Source organism: Anarrhichthys ocellatus, unplaced genomic scaffold (assembly GCF_004355925.1).
Source record: "Anarrhichthys ocellatus isolate YVR2014 unplaced genomic scaffold, GSC_Weel_1.0 scaffold2, whole genome shotgun sequence".
Classification (NCBI taxonomy): Eukaryota; Metazoa; Chordata; class Actinopteri; order Perciformes; family Anarhichadidae; genus Anarrhichthys; species Anarrhichthys ocellatus.
In genome coordinates, this window is record NW_022280032.1 from 3574066 (window position 1) to 3586714 (window position 12649).

At 43.8% G+C, this 12649-nt stretch overlaps 1 protein-coding gene across 4 annotated transcripts in view; it reads right to left on the bottom strand.

Moving 5' to 3' along the window:
• Positions 1-36: 36 nt before the first annotated feature.
• mfge8b (milk fat globule EGF and factor V/VIII domain containing b) overlaps positions 37-12649 on the bottom strand; it is a 19468-nt gene continuing 6855 nt past the window's right edge. Inside the window, exons 2-11 of one of the 4 annotated variants that reach the window (XM_031866399.1) lie at positions 11247-11369; positions 10867-10998; positions 10202-10234; positions 3996-4109; positions 3604-3785; positions 3128-3283; positions 2749-2893; positions 1205-1389; positions 959-1114; positions 37-231 (exon numbers count right to left, since the gene is read on the bottom strand). In XM_031866399.1, the coding sequence (XP_031722259.1) occupies positions 88-231; positions 959-1114; positions 1205-1389; positions 2749-2893; positions 3128-3283; positions 3604-3785; positions 3996-4109; positions 10202-10234; positions 10867-10998; positions 11247-11369 (1370 nt within the window). In that variant the 3' untranslated portion in view covers positions 37-87. Of the gene's footprint in view, positions 232-958; positions 1115-1204; positions 1408-2748; positions 2894-3127; positions 3284-3603; positions 3786-3995; positions 4110-10201; positions 10235-10866; positions 10999-11246; positions 11370-12649 lie in introns of all 4 variants that reach the window. The other 3 variants (XM_031866393.1, XM_031866416.1, XM_031866407.1) reach the window with 3 other exon arrangements.

Sequence of the window (12649 nt, forward strand, 5' to 3'; positions counted from 1 at the left end):
GGGGCGGGGGGGGGGGGGGGGGGGGGGGGGGGGGGGGGGGAGGAGGTAGAGAAAGGAGGAGCAGGGGGAGGCTGGATCAGGACAGCACTACTCGTCACAGCCCAGAAGCTCCATTCGCAGGGTGATGCGCTCATGCCACTCCCACGGCAGGATGCGAATGTACTGGCTGTAGAACGAGGGCTCGAAGATGTTGTTTTTGTGAACGTTGTTGTCGCTGTTGCCCGGAAAGATCTGGACGGAGAATAACAGCCGATCAAAACCACACAGATCATAGCTGCAGTTAGCCTTCACGATCTATTCTGCTATTCTACTAAATACTAACGGAAAATATTGGTGTCTTTTTAAGTTAAACATTTTTGGACAGCTTGTTTACTTTCTCACATTATTTAGTTTACATATTGTTATATTGTCATTTCTTTTTCTCATGATGAAAGCACACCTAAACAACTTGACTTCAAATGAGTGCAACAATGAGCTTATAGATATATGAAAATAATTTCTGGCACAGTGAAAAGAGGACAAAAAACAGTGAACGCCTAAAGTTCACAGAGGAAAAGCAGAGTTAACTAAATTCAAATCACAAACTGAACTTAAATTATAAATGTTCGATTGAGTCAGAGGAAACTGTTATTGTTCCACATCCTTGATTTAATGACCGGGAAATAGATTTTTGGATGCATTATAAATGAATGCACACAGAATGCAAACTAATCAAAACCAGTGTCAACCTAATTGGCTCCAGGTGTGTAGACCAGCGGGTAAAGCTCAATTATTAGTTCTTTAATCTAAAACAACTATCATCATTATTATTATTATTTTAATTAAGTTCATATTTTTGTATCGTATTGCGTATTTTCTTGAGTTAATGATTTTTCAGATTTTGTCTTTCGTTTTTTTTTCCCCCATTTGGATCAATTCAGTTTTTTGTAAGCCTGTTTCTGGCAACATCTGGACTGACCCTGTCCGTCCCCGTGGTCTTGTCCGTCACGATAGTCCAGGACTGCCCATCGTCACTGTGAGCCACTTTGAAGGCTGTGACAAATTGGATGGAGCCAAAGTCTTTGGCCCCCTGTGTGATGACTCCTGTGACCTTCTTGGGAGACCCCAGGTCCACCTGAGGACACAGAAATCACAAACTTAAACACAGCAAAGGGGCGAACTAAAAAACAACAATGTGCAGCTGTGTGCGGTCCTCCTCTCCTACCTGCAGCCACTCAGACTGGTCGTTGGTGGCGGCGGTCCAGGCGTTGGTCTTGCCCTGTTTGTCCAGCCGGGCGTAGTGAGGGTGCCAGGTGAAGGCCTCGATGCCCCAGGTGCGGAAGGTGCTGGAGGACGTGATCTGACGGTCGGACACCAACCGGGACTTCATGCCCATTGGCTCCGAACAACCTGAAGTGTTTGAATACACTGTGGAGGTCAGACCAGGTAGAGACACAGAGGAAGAGACAGAGACAGAAAAAAGGAGGGATGGAAAGAGAGAAAGAAAGTATGATAGACAGGGGACAGACAGGAAGCGGCTCAGGCCAGCCATCGATGTGAAGCAGAACACAACCAGAGACGATGATGCAGAGGACAGAGAGGTGAACGTGAAGCCAGAAAAGTACATTTTCCGGATTACCTGAGCTCACAAGTTTGCCATATTTCCATACTTTCACTATCATTTCACATGATCAGTATGAGCAGAATTTCAATCCTACAGTAGAAACAAACCTTTGGAGCGATGATCTATAAAGGCTGTAACAGACTTCTTAATGAGCATGCGTTAGTGAAGTAGCTGCACATGCAGGATGAACAGAGGGTCAACGATGCAGGAAAAAAGTTCCAAACTTCAGCTGTGCTGTTACTGTCCAGCATTATGCAGCTGCTTATACAACATCCTCTCAGTTTCCTAACATTATTTTACACTTGAGAGGATTCACCAGAATGAATCGAGTTTGAAGTACGGACATATTACCTTAAGCCGGGAACAAACCGTCTCCTACAAAATGTTATGCGTCATTTGCATTGAAGCAAATGCACCAAAAATGTGTTTCTGCGCTTAAAAAGAAACAGTGAAAACTCATGCATGCTGCCTCTGATCTCATGTCACACTGACAGGAGACTCAAAAACAAAACAAGCCTCAAACAGAGCAATATTAGAATCATGCACAATCTGGAGAGCGCGACTGAGAGGACAAAAACAGACACTGATGTGATGAATGAGACAACCATCAACAAGACAAATATTCAATGATGTAATGAGGCCGGCTATTTCCAAAGAACCACACTGGCTTTACATAAAAGGAAGAGCAAGATGAGAAGAAATGTGTCGCAGTACAAATAACTTAAAAGAACAAAATGTGACACACACGTTCTCTGCAGTGAAAAAAAACTCAATCATTCGCATCCACGTGCAGAACGCTTGCCAGTATTACCATTATAAAATATGATCATATGGTTTGGATAAATGCACCTTTGATTTCAATATTACTAAGCGGTGCAATCATCTGCGTAACATCCTTTGAAATATGATCAACCATTGAGCGTAGGGCTGAAAATAATTAGTGAGGGAACATAAGAGATAAATGCAAGCTCAAACAAAGAAGACTGTTGGAAAACAAAGTTTCCAATCTGGAGTTTAAATGACTTAAGATGTGAAAAGATTGTCTCAGTCTCTAAAAAAACATTATTAAACTGAACACCAACTGTGTACGGATGACCAAGCAGCGCGTGTATGTCGTATGTCGTGCGTTTTCTGTGCGAGTTTACCGTCGAGTTCACAGCCCACCAGCTCCATGCGCATGGTGCAGGCCTTGCGACACACCACAGGGATGATGCGGATGTACTGGGCAATGATTGGGGGGTCGAACAGGTTGGTCTTGGTGCCGTCGTTGTCCACGTTTCCGACAAACACCTACAAAGAAAGGAGGAGTTAGCAAGTTAGTTTGTTTGTGTACTGTACAGTGCGTTTGTGTTTGTCACAGCTCCCTCTAGTGGTTAATTTCAGTCTTTTAGAAACATAGTTATGTGTATTAAGGGCGATGTATCTTGACTTGCACATCTTTCCATATGACCAAATGACAAAATATGAGTTTAAAAGAGACTTATGGACTATAGTGCACTGTGTTTTGTTGATGCATCTCCTCACATTGTCCTTCCTCTGTCCGTCTGTTCTGTACATGGTGTACGTCTTGCCGTCCAGGCTGGAGGCCACCTTGAAGACCTTAATGAACTCGGCTGTCCCAATACGACTGGCGCCCTGCATCACGATCCCTGTGAAGCGCATCTTTCTTTGCATGTTGATCTGAAATCAAGGAGAGAGAGAGCCAGCATTAGAACAATTGAGTTTGCCAGAGTTTCTTTTTCAGAAGAACTATCCAAAGGTTCAACTGAAACAGTGACATGAAAGTGACATAAAATGAAGGCAGGAAATGTGGGGATCACAAATTCAAAATAAAACACACAATTATTTAATGGCAGGAAAATTATTTCTAACCTGGTAGATCTACAAAAAATAAATGCGTCTAGATTTAGTATACATCCAAACATTTCCATCTATACATGTACAGTATCTGTCTACATGTCTAGCAATCTACCAAAATAATGTTAATTTGTATGCGTCACCTGTATCCATGGGTTCTTGTCGTGTGTGGCGGCGCTCCAGGCGTTAACCAGCCCCTTGTTGTGAAGGCGGGCGAGCTCGGGACCCCAGCGCTGCAGGCCCAGCATAGTGTAACGGACTGATGAGGCCGAGATCTGGGACTCAGCGATGCCCCCTCCCTCCATGCCGAGCAGAGAAATACAGCCTGTGGAGGAAAGGGGGGGGGGGCAGATTCTGACATCAGTGTAAGATCTCCCACTGTGGCCCTGATGCAAATTTGGCATACAGTAACCTTTCAAACACCTGATTAAAAGGTTTATTTTCAGATGAAAGTAATGAGGGGGATTAAGGTGACAGTAATTGGTCACATGATTTGTCCGTCCATCCGTCTAGGAGTGGTGCGGGTCACACTTACGCAGTTGGCAACGTTTGCCCACATAAGGGGACGGGCAGTGGCATTTGAAATCTCCTTCCAGATCCCTGCAGGTGCCACCATTCCCACACGGCTGGCTGGCGCAGTCGTTCACATCTACAGAGAGATGAATCACTTACTGAAGTCATAAACATAAACAGCTTACTGGTCGAGTGTTAACAGCCAGTCTGAAAGCAGATCACAGTTAGTTAGAAGTGTGAGTGAAGATCACATGTCATGCTTAAGAGACGGGGTTGGATATTTCTCCGTCTGCTCCACACGGAGGTTAGTTGAAGTCATGCCAACAGGACTGGAGCTGTAGTAGAGAAAAGGCTTCGAGAGGAGAGCTTGTTTCTCGTCAATCAGCTGCACCAGGAGATCATGTGATCGGGATGTGGAGTAATTAATGAACATGATACGTGCTGCATTAAAAAGAGTTGAGTGTCATCACGGGCCATGTAGTGAACGTTTAATCGTCTTGTAACTCTTCGTATTGCCTCTTGATGGCGCCCTCACAAACACTATCTGTCCAGCTCTGTTAAATGAGTCAGAAAGGAGGAAAACGAATCATCAAAATGAAAGTCCTTTTCATCTCTCCCCCACAAGAACCGTCAGCGTGACTGAAGCAGCTTTGAACGCTCTATATTGACCGCATAGGCATTGGGAACAAGGCACAAATTTAGCTGGTTGAATAGATGACTGCACACCAAAAACAAAAAAGAGGATTCCAATCAGACTCTGAAGCTTTAATCCTCAGCGGCTGTTATTATGGAAGGAAACGCACGCAAACAACCCAGGCGCACCGATGTTATGTTTCTATCCAACAAACGCACACATGGCAGCATCTCCCTACCCATATGCTCTCTCTCCATAAATAGCTCCGTGTCCAAACATTCATTTTCACACAGTCACAGGAGGATTACAGTCATTTTGAAATGTGTATCCACAGAGTCTAGATAACGAGGGTCCACAGTCATGACCCTTCTGGCTCTGGGAGCTTATACTAAAATCACATAAAACAGACCATTTCTAGCAGCAGCAGCCGTGGAATATATGAAACATCAAGGTGTAAATAAAAAGCTCTTTGATCAACTCACGGTCTTGAAACAAATGAATAGGTGGCAGCTACCTCCGTCTGTATCCAGAGATGCTGATGTATTCATAGTATCTTCGGCTTTGTTAAGGCCACAGGAACTTCAATATATTATTTTAAGTATTATGAATTAGGATACTGACTCACAGTAACAGGGGGTAAAATAAAACTCTGGTACAAACTATAATAAAGGCAGTAGAGTACCGATTGGGTTAGGTCAGCTTTGGATTAAGACTTGGTGGTTAATGACCACAGTTGAGTCAGTTATTAACTAGAAGAGATCAAAGGGCTGAAAGTTACTCCTGTACACATAATTTCTTAAAGTTTAATTAAAATCAGACTGCCATTTAATAAAAAAAAGATGAATTATTCATTTTCTGGATGGTGCCCAAATATAAAGAACTTCAGTATGCAGGACTTGAGTTGGTCTCTAAAGCATTCCTGACTTCAGACTTTAAAGGTGGTCTCTACAGCTCACGGTGCTAACAGCGCAAACTACGGCAACAGTGCTGACACAGCTAACTGTTTACCTGAGAGGGAAACTGGGGCTGGGTGCTACGCTTCCACAACGTTATCAGCTGTAACGGCTGATTAAGCTGTGAGCTAGCCAGCGGGGCATGCTAACAGAGGCATACATGCACTAAAAGCATGATTGGCCCAGCTATGTAAACAAAGGAAGGGAAAGCTTGGCACGCACGCACGCACGCACGCACGCACGCACACACACGCACGCGCACGCACACACGCGCACACACACACACACACACACACGCACACCTCCATTTTATCTTTACATAGACAATAGTTGTTTGCTGCTACATTAATACTCTGAATGCCGTATATTGCACCTTTAAGAGTCTGAATGGATAAAATGTTAAAATGCTCCATGATGTCCTCCTCACATTGTGGCGTACAGACCAAGATCTCTCTCCCACGTCAGAGAATAACCCCCCTACAACCCAGGGACGTAAATCAGTAATTGATGACAGACTGATGGAAGGAAACTCCCGTCATGCCTCAACTGGTGGCTCCTTCTCCAGTAAGAGGATTGGGCACCAGAAGGAACAAACATTCTGGTCAGCTCCATGGTCTAATCCATCTATCTGACAACCACAGAGGGTCAAACATGCACTAGTGCCGAGTAGGGTTGAAAATTACGGGAACATTGAAGACTGAAACTTAACTTCCCTTGGAAAGGGACCCTTTGCAACCCTAGTCCTGAGACGGGTAGAACAGGTAGAGGCATCGGGACTGCAAAGGCTTGTAGATTTGTTTATTAACGGGGCAACGCAGGCTTGAAATGTATACACTCTGATTCACTGGAACCATGAAATAAAATGGGTGGAAGCATGAAAAACTTGTAGCTCTAAAATCTAATCAGCTCAGCTGCTTGCATATTTAGCAGTATCCATTATCAGCACGCTGTTTGCATATCGATTTTTTGGGGGGGGGGGGGGGGAACAAGTGCTGGACAGACCACCACGCCGTGGCCTCTATCCAACAAACCCTATAGCTCATAACGGAAACAGCACACTATCACAACATTCAGAGAGTCAATATCTGTCTCAGCATGAAGCGAAAAACCAATACAAATGTCACGCGTCTCGTTTGAAACCTGATCCGGATCGATGCAAAGCCAAGGTCAGATGGCAGTGCATATGGTGATCAGCAAAGCTATGCAAGTCCAGGATCCGTGCTGCAGCCTAAACGATGTGGGCCAAAAAATAAAGGCCTCGGCCCACAAGGTACTTAAACAGAGTTCTGAAAGTAAACCATACGTGTTGTTTATGGTTTGACGAGACTAATATAAAGAGCAGTAACTCTGTGTGTGTGTGAGAAAGTAAGACAAGTTGGTAAAGAAACTTCTGTCCCCACAAGTGTGATGTCCAGTTAAACCATACATTTAGCTCTTAAATACAGTCATTTAAGTGCTAAAATTATGCTATAATTGTTATGAACATCAACCTTCCACCTTTTAGTCACACAATTTACAATGAGACTGTTGCATAGAAGAAAAGTTAGTCTTTTCTTCCAACCAATGAAATTGCATGTTTTTAAATCACCGCTCTCACGTTGCCATGGTAAAGCAACCAAGGGGGTAGCCCTAAAGGCATTATGGCCACCAGATAAAACCACAACGGCATTATTAAATAAATAAAAAGGTCCAAAGGTTTCCAGATGTGTAATTTGTTGTGCACTGCCTGCAGCCAGTGGCACCCAGAATAGCTTTGAATCGGATCTCTGCCAGGTTGTCCCTCTCTGCTGGAGGGATGCAGCGCTCTGAAATGAAACTTCTGATGTCATAAAGTATATTTACAGAGCACGTGTTTCTAAGCGCTCACTGAATAGATCGAGGCATGGTGACATCAGATCCTGTGCACTGGTAAGTGATAGCTTTGCGTCTACAGGATCTAGATTATTGCATCTGTGCAACTTGAACTGTACATTTATTATTATCATTGCCAGATCAGCTCACAAAACTCAGAAGGAATATTTTCTACAGTATAGATTATTTTCTTTGTGACACACAAATACGGAACTTCTTGGTTAGAGAAATAAAGAGTCATCAAACTGACAAAGTCATGACTTTATGTCCTTGTGGTTTAAAGAAAAAAAAAAGGAGTCTTGGAAGTTTTAAATGTTGGATTTCCCCCTGCTGAACGTGGAGTTATTCTACACCACATGATGGTTACATATCTACACAAATGTGGTCGGTATAGTTTCTGAAGGATATCAAGCAAAGCGCTCAACCCCCAAACTGCTTCGTGGTCCACAGAAGAGTCACAGATGTGAATATGCAGAACTTAAACTCTATGAGTGGATAACAGAATGCTGATAAAAACGTTCAGTGAACCCATTATGAAAAAAAAAAAAAAAAGATTTTACAAATTAATTAACCACATTTTGTACAATTTTCATGTTCTGCAGAGCTGTTTTTTCAAATATATATATACCGAGTGAGTCTGGATAAATGAGTTTACTATTAATCTTTTACTGTAAGATTATTTCAAATTTAGACCAACTTGATGGCAAGGCTCAATAATTAACTGTTTTTCTAAACACATATCCTTCCAACTTATTACATATCTGTGAGAACAACCTCTGTGATGAATTGTTGTTACAGCCCTTATAAGTCTGTTGCTGATATCTTTTTAATGTTTACATGTGAAGGTTCAGCTTCTGTTACTTGAGATCATGTTGTGATTCCAGGTTAGCAGCTTTGAGGATCTAATGGGACAACTTGGTTTGTTTAATGCAGACTTTAGTAAACCAGGAAATGCATACCAGACAGCACACACACACACGTATATCTCACACACACACACACACACACACACTACTCCACAGGGGGCATGGAGCCCAGGGTGCCCACACTACCACATTCTGGGAGGAGCTCAAAACTGTCTACCAAAACAAGTGAAAGGGTAGCAAACTCAAAACACACAAGAAGCAAAATAACTGCTTTAATCAGTTGTGAAAATCTGGGATTAATAAGACTGTTTCCATCCATCTGCTTTGGCCCAGAGTGAAGCTCACAGCTATTGACATCGCTCTCACTCCCTCTCCTTCTCTCTACACACAAACTCCTTCTCAGCAAACCCATAAAGGCTTTTAGGCCAATTTGACAGGACAGTCTGAAGTGCTGCAGTCAGACCCGAGTAGCGAGTGCGACATTGTCAGGAGGGCAGACTTAATTCCCCGTTCCGCCTCCACGTTCACTTTTCCACCCAGCAACAGTAGCAGCGCTGACGTTGCTAGCGCTCAGCGTAGAGCACCATTTTCTGTTGGCTGGACCGGCACGAGGGATGAACCGTGCGTGTGTGTGTTAATGCTAAACAGTCTGTATATGAGATCAGGAGCTGTGTGCGGTTGTTCGTGTGGGTTGAGCAGCGCACACATTATTCATCTTTTTCCAGTAGAGTTTTTTTTTTGCTCCCTTGATCTGTTTCTCAGAAGGCTTTTAGTCCTTTAAGGAGAAATCTATTCAGCAAAGAAACACATTTATTCTTTGTTGTTAACTTCTTTCTTAACACAGACAGTAGTGACTAGTCCATCTTCCACTGCTGCGTTTCTCTATTAATAGTTCCGAGACGCAGTGGTTAGTGTGAGAACATTCTTCTACATCTGGCTCCAGTTTGTCAACACCTACATGTCAGACTCTGCGTTTGGGGCATTTATAGTGACATTTCTGAACTTGTTAAATCAACTTCTGCCCCAATATGTCAGCCTCAATGTGCACTTCCATGTAGGAAGTGAGTGTGAGGACGCCAGTTAAATGTTTAACAACACGACGCCTCTCCGGCTTCACCACAGTCACTGCTTTTCTACTGTTTGTCTCTTCCGTTTCACACAAACCAGAGAAGCTGGCTGCCATGGGCCTCATTCCTTGCCCCCCCCCCCGCACACACACAAATTAGAGAGCACTTAAAGTGTCACAACACAGTCATCAGCAGCTGTGACTTGAGGGGCACCTCCCTGACCCAGTGGCCCTCAGGGGGCGTCTCATAAACCAACATGGTCTAATAAATTCCCCTCATCGTTATCCTTGAGGCATTATCTAATTAGTGTAAATGCCTGCTCTGCAGAGGGCTCATTTTCTGGTAGCTAAGATAACTGTACCTGCCAAAGGACTTGTGAACGTATGGATTTTGATGAGCTGTGATTTGTGGTTCTCAAGGGTGAAAGAAAAACACACAAAGAAATTAGAACGTTTGGAGCGTAAATATGGGCTGGAGAACTCTAGATTAAAATAGACTGCAACTTAGAATCTATGCTCAGAAGGCATAGATTCACTGATGAGGCGTGAGGGAGTTGAAATCGTTTTGTGTGAAAAGACGTCTTCCTGTCTGTGTGGGTGAGCTGATAAAAAGACAGTATCTAAAATGTGATCTCACTGCTGGTTTTGCTGCTGGCCTTGACTCATAAACAAGGAGAGATAGTGTTGACCTCGGTTTCTCTGTCTGAAAGAGAGAGAGTGTGTGTGTGTGTGTGTGTGTGTGAGTGAGTGAATGTTGTATGTGTGCCTCCACATGCAGCCAAGAGAACAGAGTGCACCTGGATCCAAGAAGGGAAAATAGACCACAGTGTAAAACACAATCACATCTTTCCAATTTACCTGTTCTCGTACTTAAATCTGCCCCTTGGACACCTAGGATAAAAAAGGCACACAATGATGAAACAAAAGGTCCCACTTGATTCCTGCTAAGTTACTTCTTTGTGCAGACTTGGCCACTGTTCTTCTGCCGCCTTCTCATGCAAACAGTAGCCATCTGTCTCTGTGTGCAGGGCTAGAGGCAGTTGGAGGAGCGCAGCACATGTTCCCACCCTTGCTTCTCTCTCTCTCTGGCTGACCCTGATTAAACCAACCTGGTCTGAGTGACGTGTGAATGAAGCTCACATAAGGACGACAGCTGCCTGTCTGGTGGCCACTCTCACACAAACAGCTGTGTCCATGTTAATGTGTCGGGTTAGACAGATTAGCCGGGACCTCATTAGACTCAGCCAATTAATTGTATAGGAATGTTTATCCGCCGTAAAAGAAGGATACAAGAGAATCAGCAACAGTGAGACTTTTAATCTTGTCTTGTGCCGTAGCTGAAAGTAGTGACGATGTACTGTAGCCACTAGTTTTCCTGAGATGATCAAGAATACCGATTGTGATTAATAACAGTGTTTTTACACACTTAATAAAAAAATGACATGGCCCCAAAACACTGATAGTTAATTAATAGCTATCGATATAATCCTGATAAAACTACTGAGGAGGGAGAACAGACTCACTGTCCTGGCAGTGGACTCCGTCGAAGCCCAGCTGGCACTTGCAGACGTACTCGCTGAAGACGTCACCTCGGCGGGATTGGCCCGTCACCTCGCAGGTGGCATCGTTCTTGCACGGGTTGGGGTTACACGGCCCTTTAGGACCGGGAGGAAGACACAGGAGAGAAAGGAGAGGGAAGTTTAACCGAGGTTTAGGTCAGCATCTCAGTTTTGTCAATCTGCTCTCATTTCAAATGCCTGACTATTTAGCTTCAGAGCTGCTACAACTCATTCATTTTTTTTTAACCAGATCACCAATAAGTGATTTATCAGTCTGTATTGACGTTGTTCAACCAGCAACACTCGAATGTGAAACTCATTTTGACCTCAGAAGATGGGCTTACCAGTCTCGGTCTCGTTGCAGGTGTCTCCAGTGAAGCCATCAGGGCAGATGCAGATGAACGGAGATCCTGCGCTGGTCACACAGGTTCCACCGTTAATGCACACGTTCACCTTGCAGTAATCACCTGGAGTGGGAGGGAGTTAAAGACATTGATCTGGTGAAAACAATGCTCATTTTCAATTCACAGAACCTCATAAACACAAAGTATTATCATTGTGTCCCGACCCGTTTTCATAACTGTCCCTACTGCAATCAAAGACAGATGCTGGGTGTTTGGCTTTGGCTGAGAGACTCATGACTGATAAGATGTTTGTTGGGTGAGTAACAACTCATAACATAAACCCCAAAACCAAGGCCCATATTAAGTCCTTGTGCAGTTACTTTCAGTAAAACCAGTTTAAAGTTTTTAATAACAAAGAGTAAAACATGTTGTGAGAGTGCATCAGCTCAAATCATGTTTTCTCCCATTATTACATGTTTCACTCCATTCTCTTGCTGTGTAAACAGCCTGCTGCAGGTTGGTTGTGATGGTCTGAACAGCTGAGTAAGCCACCATAAACACAACACCGACACTGGATGCTTCCACCGGCATCCTGCTCGCTGCCTGGCTGAACCCGGCAGCTCTCCGGGCACGAGGGAAACCGTGTCAGCTCGCAGTGGGCGGGTAGACAAAGGAATCAAGGAGACGAAGACCAAGTGAGCTACGACTTACAGTCAAAAATTGGAAGTATGATACATGACAGTGAGGTAGTTCTCACATTTTAGCATCAACATTGTAAAAAATGAACCAGTAATAACTTAAAAACCTTATTACCATTGTCATATACATACAGGACATTTGACGTCTGACTTTAACCATCATTTAGGAGCTCGGCGAGCAACTTGGGGTTCAGTGTCTCGCTCAAGGACACTTCGACACGTTGACAGTAGGAGCTGGGGATCGAACCTCTACCCACTTAGCCACCAACCGCCCCATTTTTCTCAATGTAGATAAAGCACAAAGTTTAAAATTATACCCCGTTTTGACAATTAGAAAATGGAGGAAGTGCATAATTGGGCGCCTTTTAAAAAACACTCGTGGCGACAGGGAAGGCTTTTCAAAGTAAACACTTGTCATTTGGATAATTGTTAAGGAAATTGAGGTTGGACCCCAAGTGTGAAATTGGTGGTTTAAGTACCACAGTGTCACCGTGAGGCTAAATAGGAGTTTTTTTTCATTTGTGTGTTTCAGCAGGGTACCTCTTCCCACCTCAAACTAAGTGGACTCGTGGGAGTAGAGAAATATTTTTTAGACTTTTATAGCAAAGAAAAGTGGCGTTTTAGTCCCGCTGAGGGTATACTTCAGAGGCCACGGCTGAAAATGGCATTTTGAAGAGACTTCCTGTGCATCACTCTCTCTCTCTC